Below are 24377 nucleotides of genomic sequence, written 5' to 3' on the forward strand. Positions count from 1 at the left end.
ATCGTTCCAGTCTAGGACCGAAATCTCGGCACGGGTCGATATTTTAAAGCATGAATCTCACTACTAGTGAAAAGGTTTCTTTATAATCAATACCCACTTGTTGAATAGAACCTTTTGCCACTAGTCGAATCTTATACCTCTCTATTGTTCCATCAACTCTGGCTTAATTTTGAGAACCCATTGTTCCCAATAGCTTTACGCTCTTATAAAAGTTGAACTAGTTCCTGGACTAGGTTTGATTCCATCAGCTTCATATGAGAGCATAATGAATTCCTTGTGTTAATTGAATGTTGGAGAAACATAAGAGTGTGTCAAATGCTAATTCGTTTTATTTGTAAATTTGCGCTTACTTGTCTCTTATGTTTAGGCAAGTGGAAGAAGATGACTCATAAATTGAAACATGTATATAAGTGTGCATTAAATGCTTGTTTTCTTCAGCAAATTTGCTTGTTCCATTTATGTTTTTCTGTGATTTATTTTTGAAACTCAAGAATAATCTTACATTCTTACTAGATGTAATAAATGATCATATAGCATGCTGGGACTCAGTGTGATGTTTTCAAGATCATAATGAGATCTTTTTTCAACATAATTCGGCCATTTTGTCACTGCTTTCATTAATACATGACCTTCTTCCAATTAGAAATATGAACTTGTTTCAAGAATCACTCCATTATGAAAACTATCATAAATTTATTTATTTGAACAATTTGCTCAGGTGCCTAATAACTGTTTGCACATCATGCAGTTAGATAACTACAGTTACTCTGCTTGTGAATCAAAAGACATTACATACTCAGGCCTGCTTGATGGCAATCATATTTTTGAGGTCTGCATCAATGGTTCCCGAAGAGTTCGATGTGCTAGCTATAACTGGACTGTTGGTTAAGAAACTATCCTCACTTTTGTTAATTCTCTTTGATTATCTAGTTGACATGAATTTTCCATCTTTCTTCTATGATTGATTATCTTCTTGTGCACTAGAATTAATTTTATGAAGTTAAACTTTAATTGTCATAGGAATTAAGCGTATGACTAGATTTGATGGATTTGAATATTAGTTGGATCTGCAAATGGTGAAAGGCATTATCATATGTAAATGGTGTGGATCCTTAAGTCAGCATTGCTGAAGATCTCCAAAGCTAATTCAGGATTTAAACTTGTTCCACATGCTTATCAAACCCAGCCTGGTATTTATTGAAGTCATAAGTCTAGGGAGGCCACATGGTTGTGTTGCTGATCATGGGGATGATGTGTTCATTGGTTTTCGCAACATTAAAAATGAAAACCATTATGCTTATCTGACCAACCTATCATATGCCTAGTGGTCTATGATAATAACATGCAAGAGACTTGTTTACCTCCGCATAGGGGTATGGAAAAAGAGTGTTGTTTAATTATTTTTTGTTTTCATTATTTTCACTGAATTCTTATTCCCCTTTTCACCATAGTTGTAAGTCATGTATACCAGAATCAACATTATAAATCTGGTCTCATGCATTACAAGATCTTTTTTTTTTCTATTTCACTAATTAGCCTTCTTCCATCACAAGCAGAATAACAGAAACTTTCTGCTTTCCATTTAGCTTTATTGTTTAATTAGTATTTAATTTAAAGAAATTTCACTTCAAAACATCCACATGCCTAATTGTGTTGGTTTTAACTTCTATATCTTTCGGAGGTACCACTTTGCATACTTGATAATCATAAACATTTGAAATAGATATTGAAAAACATGTTTTCATTTGTTCATTTTTGGTCTAAAATTTACCTTGTCAAATAAATGAAAATAAGGATTCTGACCATTTCCCTTCTCCTACTGCAGATACAATTGCTCCTACTGCATATATATCCTCTGATTCTTTCACAAACTCTTTGAATGTATGGGTCAATATTTCTTTCAGTGAACCATGCATCAATGGAGGTGAATTTAGGTGCTCCCCTAGTCATTGCAACGTATGTAAGCAGAAAACTTGATATTTGTAATTAAGCCCATCTATTGCTTTCTGATTCCCTGAATGGTAAATTTTGTTTATTTCATGATTGAGAATCTAGTATTTCTCTACTCTATCATTTTGTTCTTGTGTACACTTATCATTGTTTTCTAGCCTTACATTTACCTTATTTTTATTCATTGTCTGAGTTGCCCATTTGAAATTTAACTTAGTTACCATAGAGTAATGCAATGTGAGATATTATCTGTTTACCTCCTTGTCCTTGCTTTCAATAATTCCTTCTTCATTAAATGACAATCATTTAATGTTTGTTCCTTATCTAGCTTCTCAGTTATGGAGCTGGTCGCATTGTGCCATCTACTCTGAAGGTTCTTCTTCCTAATCGAGAATTTTCCATTATGGTGGATATATCGGCTGAGGTTCAGTTTGGTCGATTGTTACTAGTAATGGATAAGGGCTTCTGCAAGGACGATGCAGGGAACATATTTAAACGAACATCAAACTCAAGTTTTATAGTGCATTTTGGTATGATTTCTTTGTCTAATTGCTTTTATCTTATTGTGGCTTCTTATTTAGCTGGTTTCTTTATCTAATTTATTTATCTTTTGGGGGTTCACTCTAGATAAATAAACGATACTTCCAAGTTCTGCCAAAGAACTATTCCACTTCAGATGCATGTGGAAAATGGTTGAAAATAATTTCTTTAGATCATATGTGTTTGAAATTAGTTGAGACTTTTTCAACTTGCTAATTATTAGCAGTTTAATGCAACAATTTGGATATAACATTGAATCTTATTATAATATCTTAAAGGTGGTAAAATTACAAATGTTTTTCAATTTCCACAAGGTTTCTTCATTTTAATGGATTACAGAATTTTAAGATGAATCCACCCAAGCTTTCGTTTTAGCAAACATGAAAATAAATTGAGACTTTAGATTTAGGTATGAAGAGGAGTGAAAAGTAAAAAGCTATATAGGTTTGGGAGTCATTTTCCTAAGTGATTAGGAGTAAAAGGACAAGACCAAGTTATTCTACGTAAAAAGGTTTTGTATTCTTGTACTTTGTTGTTGTGCTTTGCAGTTTATAGTCGAAAATAACTTCTAGAGTACATACCTCGTAGGATCTATCTATGCAGCTAGGGGGTGAATAGCCCATTCGTCTTTTCATTTTCTTGTCATTGTGCTTGTCTACAATCATTAGTACACAACGGTGGTTCGAAACTAAACACAAAGTACAACAACAAAATACAAGCACACAACCTTTTTATGTGGTTCGAAATCCCATTTTCCTACTTCACAACCTAAGTCGATGGGTCAACCCCGATAACGCTGCTACTTTTCCCCTTATCAGACACCTTCTCTAGGTGGAGAAACCTCTTGCAATGTCATGTCTTTACAGCAAATACACATACACAAAAAATACAAGCAATAATAATGAGAGTACAATAAGTAGAAATTACAAAATGAAGAATATGGTTGCTTGATCGTTGTTGATTTCCTTTGGGATGCTCTCTGGAGGGCTTGAAATATAGCAACACTCGCCTAAGAACCACCTTGAACAAATCTCTAAAAGTTTTGCATGAAACCTCCTTTATAGAGTTTCTATTCATGACCTAGATCTGTTGATCAATCAACTATTTTCTATACTCCAATTGATTGCTAGCTCATTAATCAACTAATAATCCCCTTCCAGTCAAGTGCTCCTTTCTAGATGCTAAGAATTCGACCATTGTCCAAGTTCTATTTGAATTCTGTTCTTCTCAATAGCTCTTTGATTTAGCATCAGTCAACTATGCCAGTCGACATTCAAAGTCAATTGTAAAACTTTTTGTTCGACTTCATTTTGACTTGAGTCGACTGCCCTAGTCGACTACTAATGAATTAGTCGATTGCAAAAACATTTAGTTGTTTTTAATTGATTTTTCAACTTGTGCTAAGAACATTGTTCATCGAGACGATTGTTTGCTATCATCCAATCGACTGATGGTGCTAGCCGATTATTTGTTGTCAAGTCAATTGATACTATCCCACAATTGAATTTGTGCCGAAAACACTACTCGCAACCATTCCAACGGACTGCCCCAATTGACTAATGTTGTTCACATGATTGATACTCTAATTTCAACCAAATGTCTCTCAAACTTCCTCCTATGCCTAGTACAGGTCTACCTAGACTTATAAGGACTTTATCCATGCCTACTATCAAGTTAACCTTAACCTACTAGGATTATACTTGCTTAGAAACTCCTTGTCTTTAGGACTTCACTCATTGTCCAGTATTCAACCATCATCAGCTCACCAAGACTTCCTTTACCCAGCCTCATCTCACCCTTAACCTGTCAAGACTTCCACGGCCTAGAATCTACTCTCCTAGAACTTCTAACCTTGCCTAGTATCTTGTCATCCTTAACATGCCAATATTTTATCTCTTGTCAATCATCTAGAGTCCTCCATGACCTACTTTGTCTTCCGTCACTATCAAGTATCTAGACACCCTTGACCCACTTGGACTTTGCATCTACTATTGACATGTAGTCCTCCATGACCTATAAGAATTTCCCATCACATGCCTAACATTTAGTGCTCCACGATCTGGACTTTCACTCACGTGTATAATATCCGATCACCCTTAACCTGTTTGGATTTGCATCGTATACTTAACATCTAATCTTCCACGACCTATTAGGACTTCCATTGCCGACACCGATTGGCCTTCAACTAGCAAATGTCAGCCAACTATGATCCACATGGACTTTTCCATTATTAAGTATCTTGTCAAGCTTGACGTACTGGACATCTCACTTAACCATCAAATACATTGATTGAATATCAAAATATAATCTAAAACTGGTCAACCTTGATCATTGGTCAATTGCACTAATAACATCTAACTTCCTTAACATATAAAAAGTGCCCACCAAGGAGACCCACTAATGCATTTTTGGAAAGTCGTTCAGTGCATTTTGGAGTATATCTTTGTTTGTCGTTGTTGAGTATATCTTTGTTTGTCATTGTTTGTCCAATGCTTATTAGCCCGTTAACTAACACCTTGTAGAGAAAATGCATTTGAGGCACCTTTTCTTCATCCTACATTTTGAAGGTGCTTACTTGTGTTCATAGAGGATCTCATTTTGTGAGCTTGGCTTCGAAGGTCCATTCATGTAAATGTATCAATTTCTCTTATAATTCTTTTGTGCTTATGTAACTTCCAACTTTGTTAATTTCTTATGCAGGGAGAGCATTCAATGGCCTTCCCATTTGTTATGCCATCTTCATCTCGCTAATCTTTGTCCATTGTATTTTATTGGTGGCATCACCATTTGAATGCTTGAGAGAATCAAAACCATATTCAATAGCAAGAGATATATCAAAATTAGTTTTAAGTTAAATCTATATTATTCTTTTCTATATGTTGATCCCCTCAAACTTTAGTGGTGTGAAAAGTCCTCCAATCATTTTACTCTGTCAACAATTAGTCCTTCAAGAGAAACCTTACTCTAATAGCAAGTGTTAGGATCATCGTGAAATCAATGGTCTCTAGCTATAAGAAGAGTGAATTGTTTGAAACCTGCATATACAAAACTTTTACTCTCTTGCACACAGGTAAGGCCAAAAACATTTGTTAGTGCATGAGGTGCTTGTGTGTGGATTTGGTCATGTTCTATTTCATAATGGAAGCAACAAGAATACTAATAATATATTTTAATTGATTTGTGATCCTATTGCACGACCTACCAAGGAACTCCTAGACGAGTGTAAGTGCTATAAGTTAGTAACATATTGTTCTATGTTTCACAACAATTTCTATAAACTTACTCTACCTCATTCTCTTTACTCCATTTTGGTATTTAGGGTCCTAGTTAAGTCTATTTCAAATTTAGTTTAAATGATTTGTTACTTTCATTGACAACTACTCAAGAATAATTGACTTCAATTTTTCTTAATGAAAGATCATTTTATAGTCTCCTCTATTTGTTTTTCTTTCTTTGCTGAGGTGAATCCAATTTGGTTCATCTATTAAGGTGTAAAGGAGTGACAATGTAGGAAATCTTTCTCTCACTCTTTTGAATCCTATGTCTCTAGCTAGTTACCAACCATATTATTATAGCTGTTGGGTTGTGATTGCATGTACATATTATTTATATAGTTTCCGTTTAGATTTTGGAATGATGTTCTTATTACATGATATCTTACCAATCATATGTCTTCATCTATTCAGTATGGTCAGATGCATTTACTATAATGTTTCCAAGTGATCTATTTGTTGTCTTTAATTTGAGTGCACTTTTTTTTATCCATCTCTTATATCTTAATAGAGATAAATTGTCACCTAAAGTAGTTAAGTGTGGCTTCTTTTGCTACTCTCTTTTTTTGGATAAGTAAAATTTTATATATAGCACTGACAAAGCGTACAATAAGTGGACTTTACTAGCGGCTCATGATTGGCAAAGTATCATAGTACACTCCGAAGGATTGGAATACATGAATTTGCACACTTCTAAAAATCTTCTCACAGTCTAACCGCACCTCATCAAAGAAATTTCTATTTCTTGCTCTCCACACATAGTGGACCAAAGAGGACATGGCAAGATGTCGAGCCTTTGTCAACATTCGACTCCCACAATAGTATCTCCTGAAGACTCTCAATGTTCTTCGGTAGGTAGACATCTCATGCTGCATGTGTAGCCAATCTCGGATCCACTTCCATAACTCCATAATAGCAAGGCACCCGAAGAATAGGTACTCTTGCGACTCCAATATCTATCTACAAAATGTACAACTATCGATCCTCCATGTAATCTTGTCTGTCTCATGTGGGAAGACATCTCTTTGCCAACATCTAGAGTGTGACTACATGACTCGTCTATAAGTAGGTCTTCCACATTGTTCGGGTCCATGTCTTCTTAGAATTAGGATGTCTAAAGAAGTTATATGCCTGAGTCACCTTGCCATCTTGAGTAAACCACTTTGCTAGTCTTTGTCCAACAGGCTCTGGAAGCCGACAACAAATAATAGAAGATTTTGTATCTACAATAAGGCTTGACCAGAAGGGAATCTGAATGGGCTGCCTCCCATGTCCATATATTTGCACGCCTTAGGTAAGTGTGATGCACCCACTTTATCTAGAGCACATCCTCCTTAGCTTGTATTCACGAACGTACTTTTGCCAAAAGGGCTAACTTCCAAGCTCGTAAATCATGAAATCCCAAGCCACTTTCCTCTTTGGGTTTGCATATCTCTGCCCATGACACTGGTGGGTACTTCGATGTCCACATGAATGATCTATAGATGCTCTAAATATGATCATTGATGCCCAGTGATAGTGGTAGTATAGATAGCCAGAAGAACTCCACTCCATAGGACGGTGCCTTGCTTGCATAGGATAGCGTCTTCTTCGGCCAAGCATTTATTCATCGAACTAAAGAATCAAGTTGTGGGTTGTAATCTGAAATCCGAAGATGCTCTACAACTAGTAGAATCCTAAGATATCTGAAGGGCATAGTGCCTTCTTGAAAGCCTGTGATGGAAAGCAATCGCTTGCAAGTCGTGTCATCAACTTCTGCTAGGTAAATACATGACTTCAGTCTATTAACCTGAAGCTGTCTCTCCAAACTCTTGTAAGCAAGTAGTCAATGCAGTAACTAAAGCTTCATCACCTCTGATGAATAGAAGTAGATTATCCACATACGTTTGAGATGAGCACACTGGTGGAAACAGAAGCCCAATCCTACAGTGCGCTATTGTATCTACCTCCTAAAAATCTCTATACCAATGCCAAATAAATATGGTGCCAATGGATCACCCTGTCTCAAGCCTCTAGCTCCTCTAAAGAGTCTAAAAGATCCTCCGATAATGGCCACTAAAAATGAGGTGGTAGTCACACACTCTATAATTCATGCAATAAACTGTTCCGAGTAGTTCAACCCAATAAGTGCCTCATACAAGAAATCCCAATGTACCGAGTCGAAAGCCTTTTGAAGATCAAACTTCATAATGCTCCTGGGTGAGATGTGTGTCCTATTGTATTTTCGGAAAAGCTCCTGGCAGGTGGATATTATTTGTGATGAGGCGACCCTTTACAAATGTTGCATGTGACTGTTGTAAGATATGATCCAATGTGACTGACAATTGCTCGAGACAAGAGATATCAAAGTGTGATACCATCTTCGGAGCAATTTACCACCACTAAAAAATTTGTAGTAAAATCTCTTCCAATCGTGTCCCAAGCTTCTTTGAAACCATCTGAACTAGGTGCTCGATGATCCCTTATATCAAGCAATGCCACCTTGATCTCATCTAATGTAGGGAGGTAGGCAAGCTAATCATGCTGGTTGATATGGGTTATGACTGATGGACCCAGAAGGTGATGTGGCGATCAAAGTCAAGATGACGTGGCAGTCCTACTTCGAAAGGAGTAATATCCCCTTGTTTGGCCTGCATCAGTTCCCCAGTGTTTAAAATCCTTGGGTTAACCAGACCATATTTTAATCTGGCTAGGGGAAGATGGTCAGTCGTTAAGCCGAGCGAACCAAGGAGTATAAAGTCTCAAGGGCGGCCAGAATGACTGACTTATTCTACAACACATCAATCATAAATAACAGTGTGTATGTGTATTCGTTCGATCTTAAAATCAGGGGAGCATGTATGCTCTAATCGTACAAATATTCGGCCAGGTTAAAGGCCCTTAGCCTCATTAATTCTCATATGTGTGATCGGTCGGATAAAGCCCAGCCGGGATAAAGGCGCTTAGCCTCATCAGTTCCCATATGTATAACCGGTCGGATAAAGTCCGACCGAGATAAAGGCGCTCAGCCTTATCAGCTCCCATATGTGTAACCGGCCAGATAAAGCCTGGTCGGGATAAAGACGCTCAGCCTCATCAGTTCCCATATGTGTAACCGGTCGGATAAAGCCTAGCCGGGATAAAGGCACTCAGCCTCATCAATCCCCATATGTGTAACCGGCCGGATAAAGGCCGACCGAGATAAAGGCGCTCAGCCTCATCAGTTTCCACATATGTAATAGGCCGGATAAAGCCCGGGCGGGTTAAAGGCACTCAGCCTCATTAATTCCCATATATGTGATCGACTGTTCGAGTTTAAGGCCCTCAGCTTCATAAAACTTTCCAGATACGCCCAACCAAAGTGCACATGCGGCCGTTCAAGCAAAGGATTGATCGGGCATACGACACTTATCAAAGGGATTTCTCGAGATTCCGATGCACTCTACCATTCTCTAGCAAGTATATTAATGTTGCACAGGATGTAATTGAGCAGCTTAATCTAACATAGGGCAAAGGAATATACAGAATGCAACTAAATGGTTTAATAAAAGAGGTCAACTTAAGGACCGGACGAAATATATTCAATGTAGATTACATTAGCCAAATAAAGAGGCCGGCTTAAGGACCGACCGAGATATACTCAACAAACAAGTAGTAGACAATATTTTAACAGCATGTAAGGGTTGTCGGGGAATATTCCTTGGGTACTTCTTGCAGAGGTTAGTTATGACGGAATACTCCTTCGACAATTTCATCAAGGGTCTAAGCCATAAACGACAAAAGAGGTACATCTGTGGATAGAAAAAAGAGTCCTCGGACTATTATTGCATATCATCCAGATTATACTTTTTCCATCACTTAACAAACTCCGACGCACAATGTCACCTCATTATCACGGAGGTTGTGAGAGGTGGTATATAAAAGAGGACCATCTCCGTTGGTAAGGTACCCATCATCTGCATCTAAAACCTATGCTCGCGCGTATCCACTACTGTTCTTCATTTCACTCGCTGGAGATTGTACTGACTTGAGCATCAGAGGACCTTGCTTGGGATTTCTTCCTTGGTCTTTGGTCACTAACTTTTTGTTAGATCGTTTGAGTGTATGTAGAATCCAAAGGAAATTACCTTCTCGGAGGAGGTCTTTTCTTCATCAACAATCAAGTCATCGTCACTAGCGCGTCATCTCCTCATCTCTCAGACAGGATTACTGGGCAATCCTGATGTCTGGCCTAAACTGCAAACAAGAGTGGGAGAAAGTTGACCAGTCCACTAATGTGCCGAGCTGTCTTCGAAAATGAGTCGTGAATGCCTATACCTCAAAAGATTATGTAAAACTGCCATCATTCTTCTCCACGACTGTGATTTCATTACGCCTATTATTCCTCTTTATAAGTGCATGAAAATAGGAGGTATTGCGGTTCACCTGCTTGAAATATCCCAGCTTGGCACGTTGCATGTAGAAACTATGTTTTGCAACATTTAGGCGGTTTCTGATTGTTGCACCTCCTTGTAATTGTCTGGCATGGTTCCCTGGGTTAGTCCAGCATCTTGTACCACTTCCAAACACTGACAAGCAGTAGTCGCTCTCCCTAAATATGTTAGAAGAGGTACCATTAAAATAAATATAGTTTTATATTTATAGAAAAGGTTCTTTTAAAATTAGTTAAATGTGACATCATTAAAGAATTAAAATAAATATTCTATTATTTTATATAGTTTTATATTGTACAAATGAGACACGTTAAGAATGACGTGACTCGAATTCCCATCCCTAAGTGGAGCTATGCTATTTATATTTCTCTCTAGGATCTTGAAGTGTTTTCTTTTTTCCTGACTTAATTTCATCCTTTCGTTATCCTCGTATTGATTTGTTGTCACGCCTCACACGAGTTCGGCCTACCATGAAGTTAGTTTCGCTCACCACGCATGAACTGCAAAAAATGTTAGAGCAAAAATATATAAATATTAACCAAACTAACTAAATGCATGCCTCTTTAAAAATACTTCTACATCTCAGCAATATCCAAAAGATCAAAAATTCCAGAACGTGAGCAAGAAAACGCAATGTGAATATAAAAAGGAAGTGCATGATGTCAAATGAATATCTTATAACAGTCCAAAGAGTAAATAGTCAAGGTTATAATTTTCTGCACTTAACATCATTAATCTCTTGTCAGAAATTTCTCTTATATGATTTCATCATTTCTCATACTTCCTTCGCTTACGAGTATTCTTAATTTAATTTATCAATGAATCCACATATGACAGACTACCCACAATCTATCTAGTAAAAGATGCATTGTATATAGGGATGAGCATACCACAATTCATGCAACACGAAGTGCATCATTAGCATATATAAATATATAAAGTGAACAATTCGCAATCCACTTATGTGAAATATATCATATAAATATATATAGGATAAACAATCTGCAATCCACCCAAAGGTACACCTAACAAAAGAAAAGTAACAAAAGAAAAGTGTGAACGACCCTCAATCCACCCAATGAGAAAAATCATCTCATATAAAATGGTCAATGCCTACACACATGTGAAAAGACCTAAGGACCCTTTTAAAGTGTGGAGCCAATGCTCTACAATATAAGTAATTTATTTTAGTGTAATAAGTCTCACAACTCCTTTAGAGTACATAGTTGAAATTTTATAATGTTGTTGTTACATTTTTTATCTCTTTAATTTAACATCCATAATAACGCAACCCATTTCAGAGCGCTAAGCCGAAGCTCTACCATATAACCATTGCATTTATTATCCCATTGATTCAGTTTAAAAAATTATGCAACTCTTTCAGAGAGGAGAACTGAAGCTCTATAGTATAATTTATATATTATTTTATTAGTTAACATAATTAATTATGGAATTTACTTTGTCATGTTTCTCAAAATAGATCTACTTTCATAAATTAAATCATACACAAAGCAAATGCAACGCAATAAGCAAGAAAACAACTCAGATCATATTTGCTCACCGTAGGGAATTCTACTCTCCTTCTATTGGATTTAATTATCAAATAGGTGGTTGTACAACTTATTGCAGTGATCAAGCATCATCAATCATGGGTTCAGTGTTATGTTCACTGTCCTTGCAACCTAGTATGGAAGTGCATATGTTAGTTGTCCTATGAAAAGCCTGGGCAACATAGTTTAATTTTTAGTTTCTTCCAACATGACTTTGACTTTCCACCACACTATCTCTTTAAAGCTCAAAACCATTGAAGATAATCCAAATTCTAGCATTTATAAAGGCTAAGCTAGGAGCATAAAGCTTAATCTAACCTTCGAGTGAGAGATTTTGAATAGGAAATCAAGGAGGCAAGGGAAGTTAAATAGGAGCCGAGGAGCAACGACATGGCATGAGCAATAACATAGTGGTGAGGAGTCCTCAATTAAGCTGTCTCGCTCAAAACTCGGATACAAGTCAGTGTGAGGCGGCAGCAATGACATCACTAATGGTGGTGATAGCATGGGTAGTGGAGAAGTGTCGTGACACTGTAGTGTCAGGAGAAGGCAACGACGATGTTGTGAGGCAGCGACAGTGTAGCGAGGCCATGGCCGTGTGAGGCGGCGACATTGGCATGGGTGGAGAAGAATTTAGGGTTGGGGTGAGAAGATGACATGCATGGGAGAAAGAAAATAAGGTTTGAGGTATATAAGTTGCACTTTTGCAACAATGTCCAAACATGATCCTTGGAATTTTCTATAATATAATATTTGTTGTTTGGTATGAAGTTGAAGGGATCACTGCTTGGGTTCTCCAGATTTGCAAATCTTTAAAGATCAGAGGTTTAGATGGATCATTGTTTGTGTTTTACATGTATGCGAGTAGTATATTTTTCATTTCATTATTATCATGTCTAGTTTATGTTCCACCTAAGAATTTCTCTAGTTTATGTAACAAGTAGGATACAAATAATATCTATTGTCTAGTTTGAGTGGCAATATTAGAAGTTTTAGTATTAATAGAGTTATTGGTATAATGGGTCCAATCCACATTAATATTTTAGGTTGAGGGTTGTACCATTAGCCCTGTATATACCTCATGGTTATTTCACAAAGCAATACAATATTCGTTTCTTCAAATTCTTTGGTACATGTTTTTTCACTTTTTGATCATGTCATTTGCAACTATCAGATAGAAGAAGCGTCTCCATGAACATAACAAGTCACCTCCCATTGAAGTTCCTTCAGCTTCATGGTCAGAATAGAATAGCAGAAGCAACTAATAGTGTTACGGATTTGAGGATTTATTTGACATTCTCAGTGCCAGTTGTTAACTCATCTGAAGAAATTCTTAGTCTTCTTCATGCAAGCAATGGTTTACTTGTTCCTACAAACAAGAGAAACCTCAACAATCGCCGTTTTGGCTACCAAGTAAATTGCTGTGAATATTTTCCTTTTCTTTTAGTATGTTGCAGATGAACATTTTCCAAAATAATGCCTTTGACTATTTATTTGCTTAGGTACGTAATATTTCAACTACAACTGTTGTTACAGTAAGTTGTGACGCTGTACATATAATTAGCAGACAAGGGACTCCAATTTCTCCAACTTACCCATTCACATTCCTTTTTGGTAATTCTACTCTCACATGGATATTAAATCGTGATCCATAATTTTAAGATATTAATCTGTCATGACGTTTTGGGTTGAATGGATACTATTTTGACAAGTTATAGAAAATGAAGCATATATGTCTACTGAGTAATAATCTAGGAATCAATCTCAAATAGCTGGGACCGATGGCATATGTTTATTGTTCTTGCTTTTCTTGCTGTAAACTTATAATCAGAATTAAATACAGGAAGAAAAATGAAGCGAGGATGAATTGTTGTCTATCATCAATAATATTTTTTCCATTTGTGTATTCAAATTGTGAAAGCCAGGCTACTGACTGAAACTTTTACCAGATGACAAAAACTAAAAGAGAAAATCCCTTGTATAGATTCCAATATTAGAATGGTTTAGGTATTCAAGCTTGGTCAAGTTCCTGTACCCAATTTTGGGATAATGTATAACATAGGTTGTCTTTATCACAATGGATGTCTTGGTGTAGCTCTACAATTTTAGTAACTTGAGGTCATTGTGTAATTTTCGTGGATGAGATTGAGACCTAGAAATATAAACTTAATTATGATTTACTAGAGTTTGATTTTGCAAAGATCCTTAAATTTGTACTTTGTCACTGATAGATAATCAAAGACCTTCAGTAAGGTTGAGTACAAATTCTAGCACGAGGACTAGACATCACAAAATACTGGTGCTGATAGAGTTTCTGAAGCCTGTTTTCAATTTCAGCGCTTCAGCAATTGTTATTTCGGGAGGATATATTCTGAGGTATGTTTTTCAATGTACAAGAATTCCTGTACTCGCTGACCCAACCTGTTTCTCTAATTCAAAAGTTTAGTATGCCTGACGAATGGAGTCCTGTTTTGCTTTGTGATTAGGTTTCAAGAAATGGAGAGGAGCACATATCTGACTGAAATACAAACCAATGATAGTACCATTACTGTGGAAATTCCTGAAAATAAGACAACGGACATTGCTGGAAACAGGAACCTTGCATCAAACCTTCTACAAGTGAAGCATTGTAAGTCTTATTTTCTCATTCTTACACAGCTTTCCTCTCCAACGCTATAACAATTTATATTCAATGATTTGATGATCTGCTGCATTGACTTCAATAGATTGATGGTATATGAAACTAAATAAGCACCAAGATCTATGTTATAGAAGGCAAATTTCCCAAATCCCTCTGCTATTTTTCAGAGATGCCCAAAGAGCGTTGTTAATTTTCAAAATGTACAAAGCACGTTGCTTCCCCACATGAAGTGGCAAAAATTTCCCTCACCAAATCAATAACTCTAAAATATTTTAGTATTCCCAAATTGCACTCTGACTTTTTGAATTCATAAAAGACTCTTTCTCTCATCTGTTCCTTTTTTTATTTTTCAAAAACACATAGTTTTACAATATTAATTTATTTTCTTAATTTTTTCTAGAGCTAGTATTTTTACAGCAACTAAACCTTATCCCACTAGGTGGGGTCGGCTATATCTAATGGGGTCGGTTATATGGATCCTTTTACGCCATTGGACTCTATCCCCTACTATATCATCATTTATATTTAAATACATTTTATCTTATTTTATTATTTCTAATCAAGTCTTTTTTAGTCTTTCTCTACTACGCATTGTCATAGTTTTATATCACCTAATTAGAACATTCATTGGTCGTCTAGGTACATATCCGTACCATCTTAAACTTGTCTCCCGGAGTTTTCTCTCAATAGATGCAACCTTGACTCTCTCTAGTATTTTTATTTCTTATCCTGTCCGTCCTTGTAGGTTCACACATCCACTTTAACATCTTCATCTCTACAACTCTCATTTTCTTCTCATGTACTCGAGTCGAATATTTAGCTCCATATAACATAGCAGGTCTAACCACCGTTTTGTAATACTTTCCTTTAAGTCTTAGAGGTACTTTATGAACTCAAAGAACCCTTAATACTCTCTCCTTCATCTCAACCATTCTGTTTGTATTCTATATAAGACATTTCTCTTAATCTCTCCATCCTTTTACAAAAATGATCCTAAATACTTAAAATTCTCAATTAACAACTTGTCATCTCTTATCTTAATAATTATTTCATTACATCTAATATTATTAAACTAAATTCTATATATTCTTTCTTTACTCTACTATGCCTAAAACCATTCACTTTTAGCATTTCTCACAAAGATTCGAGTTTAGCATTTACTCCTTCATGTGCCTCATCTACCAAAATAATATCATTTATAAACAACATGCATTACGGTACCATATCTTAGATGTAGGGACTTACTGCTATCTATTTTTTGGGTTAGGTCAAAGTGGTATATCATGTATCCAAAATGTACAAAAGTGAGGTTTTAGAGTCTATTCATAATAGTCAGATTTGAATAGATACCTAAAGACCTGTATACATATATCTGCACGCTCCTGAATATCCTCTCTACATCTAACTAACCCTCACTAAAAAAACTGCGATTTTGGGTCCTCTACACATAATGTATTAGCAATGACAAAGCTAAATGACGAGCCTTTGTTACCATTTTGCTCCCGCTGTAGTGTTGTCCAAAGACACAAATCATCCTCTGATAGGCAGACCTCTTTGGACGCATATAAAGTCAACCTCGAATCCTCCGCCATAGATCCGTAATAGGAGGGCACTGGAAGAACAAATGCTATTGTGTCATCGATACCTATCTGCAAAAAGTGTATTGCCAATCCTCCTCATATTCCTACCAGTCTATAGTGTCATGCTCCGCGACCAGCGACAGACATCGGCATTGCTTTCAAACGAAAAAATCGAAAACAACCAACCTCGATAGTACAGTAATTGCAAAACAAATCAATCTTTTCATTCCAAAATAAACTGTAAACTATTCATACTATTCGACCTAATTAAATTGCATCCACTTAAATTTAAAAATCCCCTATTACAGCAGAATTCTAGTCTTCCCGTCAGAAATTGGAGCGGATTCACTATCCCCAGAACTCGACTTGCTCCTTATCCTCGATTTCATTCTCAGTTCCAATTTCGTCTCTAACTGAAATGAGTTATAAGGGGTAAATGACTTGGAGTCACCAGTAAGCGGGTGATAAAATACAAATACAGGAGTTCTTAAGAAGCAGTAGTTTTTCAGTAGTAAAAAGAAATAAAAGTTAACTCAAAATGAAAATATACATAGGTACTATATTAAATCATGTTCCTCATGGCTTAAGATGATATCAACCCTCTAGAGTTATCCCTCATAGAGGAGAGGTTGGAAATCAAAAGTAGTTCAGAAATAAGAAGTGTTCAGAATACGTATCCCTACCATTTATTTCATAATTAATTCAGTGCCCCAAAATACAGTAATCATAGTAACCAGTAATCTCTAGTAATTAGTAATAACAGTAGTGTAAAAATAATTTTCATAAAATGAAACTATCACTTTCAGAACTCATAATTTACGTAATAAGCTCACTTACTAAAATCCTTGGAAGTTGATATGACGATGGGAAAGGTGGGATTCTTGAAGTATATTCTCCTTCCTTGCCAAAACGATTCTGTCGTGGATATGTCTTCTCTTCTGATCAAGCTTTCCGTAATTTTGCCATGGTTATTTATAGGAGTAAAGTTTTGATCTCCACCAACCCCACTACTCCACTAACCCCACTATCTCCACTAACACCCTTATCCCCACTAACACTATGATCTCCACTATCCCACTATCTCCACTATCCTATTCAAATCGTGGTCTTTACATTCCTCCCTCATGAAAAGTTTCATCCTCGAAACTTGAGTCACCATAGACCTCGAAATGACAAGGGCAGTGTATACGCATTTCCTCTTCTCGTTCCCAAGTAGCCTCCCTGTTGGTATGGTTGGACCACTAGACTTTAACATACGAAATAATCCTTCGTCTCAACACTTGGTCCTTTGAATGACGATTCAAATCGGGACCTCTTTATACTTCAAGTTTTCCCTTAAGTTCCCTTGAGTTACCAATGGTTCTGCCCTCAAGATATGACCCGAGTCCGCCGTATATCTTCTCAATTGAGAGGCATGGAAGACATTGTGGATCCTCAATAAAACCGGAGGTAAGGCTAGTTTATATGCCATAGTGTCGACCCTTCCTAAGAGTTCAAATGGTCCTATATATCTAGGACTTAGCTTTTCAGATTTATCAAATCTCGCCACACCTTTCATCGGTGAAACCTTTATATATTTTCTCACTAATATCGAATTCTATGGACCTTCGTTTTGTATCATCTCAACTTTTCTAATGGTCTTGGGCCATCTTTTGTCGCTCTAGAATAATTGCCACTTTGCCCATGGTGGATTAGATAAGCTCGGGCCCAGTAAGGGTCTTCTCTCCTACTTTATCCTAGTATAAGGGCGATCGACATTTTCGTCCATACAATACCTCATACGGGGCCATCCCGAAATTGCTATGGTAGCCATTATTATAAGTAAACTCGATCAAAGGAAGATGATCAGCCCAATTTGAACTAAAGTCTAGCACGCATGCTTGTAGGATATCTTCGAGCGTTTGGATGGTTCTTTTTGTTTGCCAGTTCGTTTGTGGATGGTAAGTCGTGCTAAGAGTAACTTGGAGCCCATTGCCTATTGAAAACTTTTCCAAGATCTAGACACGAATCTTGGATCTCAGTCGGACAAGATACTCACTGGCACTCCATGCAGTCACACTATGTGATCTCGGCAACCCTACCACAAAGTCAATGAAAATATGTTCCCATTTCCATTATGGAATTTCTAATGTTGTAAGAGTCCTCCATGTCGCTGGTGTTCAGCCTTCACATGTTGACACACCAAACACCTAGCTACGAAGTCTGCTACGTCTCGCTTCATTCCACTCCACCAGAAGTTTTTCTTCAAGTCTATACATTTTTGTACTTCCGGAGTGAATTGAGAATTTGGATTTCTGTGCCTTGGACAGTACTTCCTTTCAGAGATTGTCAACATTGGCATACATAGTCGTTCCCTCATCCAAAGTATGCCCTTACCATTTACTTGAAATTCTAGCTTGAGCTTTGAGTTTTATCAAATTAGAGTTGTGGTCTGGCTATGCATGGTTTAAGTGTCCGTGATAGTTTTGATATGATCAACCGAGTTAAGTTAGGTTATGTTTGTGTTTGATCCTTATGTCAAAGTGTGTAGGAATCTATATTGGGTTCCAAAATTCTTTCTAGATTAAATTACCAATTTTTATTGTTAGGGTAGAAATTGTTTTGACTTAGAAAAATATTTGTTTTATCTTCTATTTGAATTTTTTGTTCAAAATTTCTAGACTAATAGCACAGTTGTGTTTCTGCTGAGGGAAATTTTTTCCAAATTTTCTAATAAATAATAAAATTTCTATGAATTATTTTTTGAAAAGATGATTTTTAATAATAAAAATTCAAGAAAATAGAAATTTAGAAACTTTAATTTTTTTTGCCATTAAACAATGTGTCTTAAATGTCCAAGAAAATTAGCAAAATTTTTAAAGTTGAAAAAATATTTTTAAAAATTTATTTTCGAAAATTAGGTTGCTCTTTTGTTAGATTAAATAATATTTTTTCTGTAGAAATTTTTCTACTGATCTAGCTTATTCTATTTATTCTATTTAAGTTCGACAAAAATTTTCAAAATCGAGAAGTAATTTTTAAATTATTTTTTATAAAAAAAGAAGATTAATTAATAAAAATAGAATATTTTTTAAAATTATTTTAAAAAAATATTAGCCTACTAGTAATTCTTGTTTTGTACCAAAAAAAAAAAAACTTTTCAAAATTTTTCTAACTACTTATTTAATTTTTTCCTATTTTTTATGTGGTCAAAGGGGGAGAAATAGGTATAAGTAGGGATGTAAACGAGCCGAACCGAGCCGAACAGTATCAGGCTCGAGCTCGGCTCGTTTAAGTTATATTCGGGCTCGAGCTCGAATCGAGCTTTTATCACAAGGCTCGAGCTCGGCTCGTTTTAGAATTATCAGGCTCGCGAACAGTTCGAGCTCGGCTCGTTATTAGCTCGATTATCAAAGTTAACGAGCCTAACTCGTTAAGCGAGCTCGGACTCGTTTTCGGGCTCGTTTAGAGCTCGTTTTTTGGCTCATTTTAAGGCTCGTTTTAGAGCTCGTTTTTTTGGCTCGTTTTAGAGCTCGTTTTTTTTGGCTCGTTTAAGGCTCGTTTTAAGGCTCGATTTAAGGCTCGTTTTTTTTGGCTCGCGAGCCTATAAACGAACATGTTCGCGAGCTCATGAGCCGAATATCCTTAAGCTCGAGCTCGGCTCGATAAAACTGTCGAGCTCGAAATCGAGCTCGAGCTCGGCTCGATAAGATAAACGAACGAACTCGAACGAGCTTTTTATCGAATCGAGCTCCGAATAGCTCGCGAACCGTTTGGTTCATTTACATCCCTAGGTATAAGTTAAGGGGAAGGTGGGATAATTGAAAATTTTATTCCTATACTTATTTGCAAATAATTAGTATCATTGCAATTTTCATTCACTTATTATATTACATTTTGTTTTGATCCTAACTTTAACACGGGTTGATGCACATCAAAAAGGGAGAGATTGTAAGTACCCATGGCAGTTTTGATGTGGTTAACCGAGTTAAGTTAGGTCATGTTTGTATTTGATCCTTGTGTCTAAGTATGCAGGAGCTTAGGAACACAAGAAGTTGAGCGTAAGACACAACTAACAAGAAGGATAATACAGGAAGGGAGTCGATGGGCTCTGTGTATTTGAGGGATGAGGTGCTGCGGAAGAGTATATCAGTGGACAAGAAGGACGTGCGCGACGTTCAAGGGACAAGAAGCCGGGAGGAAGTTTGCTCGTTGGGTTCGGGTGAGCTTAACTCCGGTTAACCGGAGCATCACCTACTTGAACAAAATTAGCTTAGAGGCTAATCTACTTCATGGAAGGCGCCTCCAATCGCTTGGAAGGCGCCTCACATGAACAATGTGAAGACGCCTTCAATATCCGTTAGCCGAAGATAAAGTTTTATCTTTGGCGGATAACACTTAATCTATTGAAGGCGCCTTGACCTACTTGAAGGTGCCTTGGACATACTTGAAGGCGCCTTCGAGTCACGGATAGGTTTTTCCAGGAGCTATAAAAAAACCCATAGAGTTAGGAAATTAACAACAACTTAACTACAACTTCTGTAATCACTTTCTAGTCTTTTTCTAAGATGTCAACGTCTGTAAGAGGCTACTTCGCCTTCGACAAAGGAGATTTTTAGTGGAGTTTATTCAACGCCTTGGATTAACAACCACCTACATTGTAACTAAGTAAATCTAGCCTTCGTACTATTCTCTTAGAAGTTGTTAATTTTATGCATTCTTATTTTGTTCAATTAATTATGCATAACTAATCAAATCCAAAGATCGCGAAAAGGCTTCTTTAATTTTTGTAGGCAATTCATCCTCCTCTTACCGGCCACACTGGGACCAACATATGGTTCAACCGACACTGAGGCAAGAATCATCTTTCCCCAATTTTTTTAGCGCAAAGTGTCTGTCACTTTGTTAGCTTTTCCTGAATGGTAACTAATAGTGAGATCGTAATCTTGAGAAGCTCAATCCATCTCTATCTCATGTTTAATTCTTTTTGAGTAAATAAGTATTTGAGGCTCTATCTCCTATAAAGATCTCATATTTGACCCCATATAAGTAGTGTATCTAAATTTTTAAAGCGAAGATTATTATTGTCAGCTCGAGGTCGTGCGTAGGGTAATTTTTCTCATATGGTTTTAATTGTCTTGATGCATATGCAATCACTTTACCATCTTGCATAAGCATGCACCCCAAGCCTCCTTTCGAAGCATCACTATAGATGGTAAAACCTTTGCCTTCAGTGGATAAAACCAATATTAGTGTTAATGTCAGTTTCTTTTTTAAGATCTCAAAGCTCCTCTTGTATTTCTCATTCCAATTGAACTTGAAATTTTTCTATGTGAGTTTAGTCAAAGGTATGGCTATTGAGGAAAATCTTTCGACAAATTTCTTATAGTAGCTAGCTAATTCTAAGAAGCTTTGAACCTCGATAACAATTGTCGGTCGTGGCCATTTTAGTATCACCTCCGCCTTCTTTGGGTCCACTGATGCTCCCTCCGTCGATATGATATGACCCAGGAAAATTACACTCTTTAGCCAAAATTCACATTTCTTGAACTTGGCTTATAATTGTTTCTCACGAAGAGTTTCGAGTGTAAGCCAGAGGTGTTCTATGTGGTCTTCTTCACTTGATGAGTAGACGATGATATCGTCGATGAATACTACCACAAACTTATCCAGGAATGGTTTGAATTTGCGATTCATAAGGTCCATGAATGCTACGGGAGCGTTTGTTAATTCGAATGGCATAACCATGAATACGTAATGCCCATATCTAGTTCGGAAGACAGTTTTCGGAATATCCTCTCCATTGATTTTTAATTGATGGTATCCCGACTTAAGTCGAGCTTTGAATACACCTTAGCTCCATTGAGTTGGTTTTATAGGTCATCAATTCTTAGTAGAGGGTATTTGTTCTTAATTGTGAGCTTATTTAATTCCCTGTAATTGATGCACAATCTCATGTTGTCGTCCTTTTTCTTTACGAGTAACACTAGTGCTCCCCGTGGTGATGTGCTTGGCCATATTTGCTTCTTATCCAATAGATCTTGGAGTTGTTCCCTGAGTTCCATTGGAGCCATTCAGTATGAAGCCTTTGAAATTGGCATGGCGTTCGACATTAAATTGACCTCAAATTTGATATCTCGATCAGATGATGACCCTGGTAGTTCATCCAAAGAAAACATCTGGGAATTCTCTTACTATCAGTATATCTTCTACTCTTTACTCAGAGTCTTCCTTGACCTCACTTATCATTGCAAGGTGTACTTCTTTCCCACATTTCATGGCTTTCCAAGTTTAGGTGGCGGATAAGAGAAATTTCCGCTCCTTAGCTTTACTATGGAAAATAATCTCCTCTTAATCTGGAGTTTGTAGTTGAACGGTCTTCGCATGGTAGTCCACCAATGCATGGTTTTTTGTTAGTCAATCCATCCCAAAAATCACACCGAATTCTACCATGTTGAGTTGGATCAGATCAGCACTAAACCCTTGATTTGTTATTTGGGCACTACAATTCCTACATAGAGTGTGTGTTTCTAAGGTCTTATTCGCTAGTGTTGCTACCTTATAAGATTCTTCTAGGTTTTCTGGTTTAGCCCCTACTTTCTTCGCAAATCTCTTAGAGATAAATGAGTGCTTGGAACCGTAAATTGTTGATTAGAATGGTACCTAACATGACATCATTAGCTGCATTTGCTTATTCCTGGGTGATGGCATATACCCAGGCATTTGTGGCTACCTTGTTATCTCCTTGAGCCCTTGCACCTATACCATTATTTCGACCTCCACCTTTTCGCTCCAGATAAGGACATTGAGCGATACGATGTCCCACTTGTCCATCGGAAGCACATTCCTGCCTTCTTGCAACACTCCCCAGAATGTGCAACTCCGCAAGTGGAGCATGTCTCGGCCTTATGGTTGGTTGGAGAAGGTGCAAGTCTTCTAGGTTAGGGATTTGATAGATTTTGCCTTTTGAACATTTGTCCATTGCTGAAGGAGTCTTGACTTGTGTGGGGTCTTTTCAATCTGTTCTCCTCTTCTCGCTGTTTGATATCGGTCTTGGTTCGAATTGCCGCCCCATTAACTCTTCAAAATCCCTTGGTTCGAAGACTGCAAGAGCCCATTGAATTCTACCATTCAAACCATTCTTGAAACGATAGAGTTTTAACGTCTCATCTGCCATAATCGCTGGAGAATAGGTTCCTAGTGCATGGAACTTGGACAAATACTCCACTACTGACATATCTTAAATTCAGTCAACTTCTGAAGTCATGTGGCAGTTGGAAAATATTGCCACAAAACGGCTTCTCAAAACCTTTGCCATGTGATTGGCCCCTTTTTAGACATGGAAGGTGCAACACTCTCCCACCACTTTGCAGCTTTGTCTACTAGGAATGGGGTTACAACCTCCAGTTTAACTTCTTGGGGAACTTCTAGCAATAAGAGATGATTCTCTATCTCCTTCAACCAGTTTTGCCCAACCTCCAGGTCCGAGTTCCCATCAAAGCTTGGAACTCTTGCCCTCCGAAGGGACTCATAACGGTATTTAGTCTCATTGGGCTTAGGGGCTGGTGGTGGTGGTTGATTAGTAGTTGGGTTTATCAATCCTTGAAGTATGGTCGCCACTATTGTTGTTATAGCCACTAGGTCTTCGCGACTTAGGCCTTGTGCTCTTAGTGGTGGCTGTTCACTACCACCTGCTTTATTGTCACTTTCCCTTGGGTAAGCGTAGCGTGGGTTACAATTAGCTCGTGGTGCCATTTCCTACAAGATTATAATATCCTAAGAATAGTTGTGGGGATGCGCAATGTAATACTCGGGAAGAGTAGATTTAAAAAAATATTTTTTTTAGTAAGGATAAAATAGAACAAATAGAATAAACAACTAACTAAATAACTAAAAGATAAAAAAAATAAATAAATAAAAACAGAATCTGAAGCACTTTATTCTAATTCTCCAATGCCTATTGCTTAGTCGATTATCTCTCCATCTCCCAAGTCCTCTTTTTTCACAGGGTTCTCTTCTTCTTCCATAGGGTCCTCTTTATCATTATTACCTTCTCCTTGTTGTTACTTAATAACTTCAATTAAGGTCTTGTTTTGATCGTACAGGGCTTCAATAGTGCCTTGAAGTTCTAACACTTCACCATTTGATTGTAGTAATTATCGTACTCCTGCTAGATATGATCCATCTGTTGCTGCATGTTTTTTTTTCTCTAATAGCGAACTTTTGAGAGTCGTAAGTCCTCCAATTATTTCTTAGGTCTCTCGCAAGTTCTCTAGTGCATCTTTGAGTTGTTTCTCTGCGGCACGGTGATAGAAGACAAATCGTGTTACCTCAACTCGGAGGTGGTCTCTTAATGCCAGATTACTGCTTTCTCCCGTCGTTCATATGCTAAGGCACTTTTCAATCCCTCAACCTCTCTCTAAATGCCTAGTCGAATTAGCTACATTTGTCAT

The 24377-nt window shown here is 37.1% G+C and overlaps 1 protein-coding gene across 2 annotated transcripts in view; it reads left to right on the forward strand.

Annotated features, from left to right (window-relative positions):
- LOC122045528 overlaps window positions 1-24377 on the forward strand; it is a 45709-nt gene that overhangs the window by 13077 nt on the left and 8255 nt on the right. Inside the window, exons 2-8 of one of the 2 annotated variants that reach the window (XM_042605780.1) lie at window positions 749-884; window positions 1826-1956; window positions 2279-2480; window positions 12899-13137; window positions 13227-13338; window positions 13956-14100; window positions 14211-14353. In XM_042605780.1, coding sequence (XP_042461714.1) covers window positions 749-884; window positions 1826-1956; window positions 2279-2480; window positions 12899-13137; window positions 13227-13338; window positions 13956-14100; window positions 14211-14353 — 1108 coding nt within the window. Of the gene's footprint in view, window positions 1-748; window positions 885-1825; window positions 1957-2278; window positions 2481-12898; window positions 13138-13226; window positions 13339-13955; window positions 14101-14210; window positions 14354-24377 lie in introns of those variants that run through there. The other variant, XM_042605781.1, reaches the window with a different exon arrangement.

This window comes from Zingiber officinale, chromosome 2B (assembly GCF_018446385.1).
Source record: "Zingiber officinale cultivar Zhangliang chromosome 2B, Zo_v1.1, whole genome shotgun sequence".
NCBI lineage: Eukaryota > Viridiplantae > Streptophyta > Magnoliopsida > Zingiberales > Zingiberaceae > Zingiber > Zingiber officinale.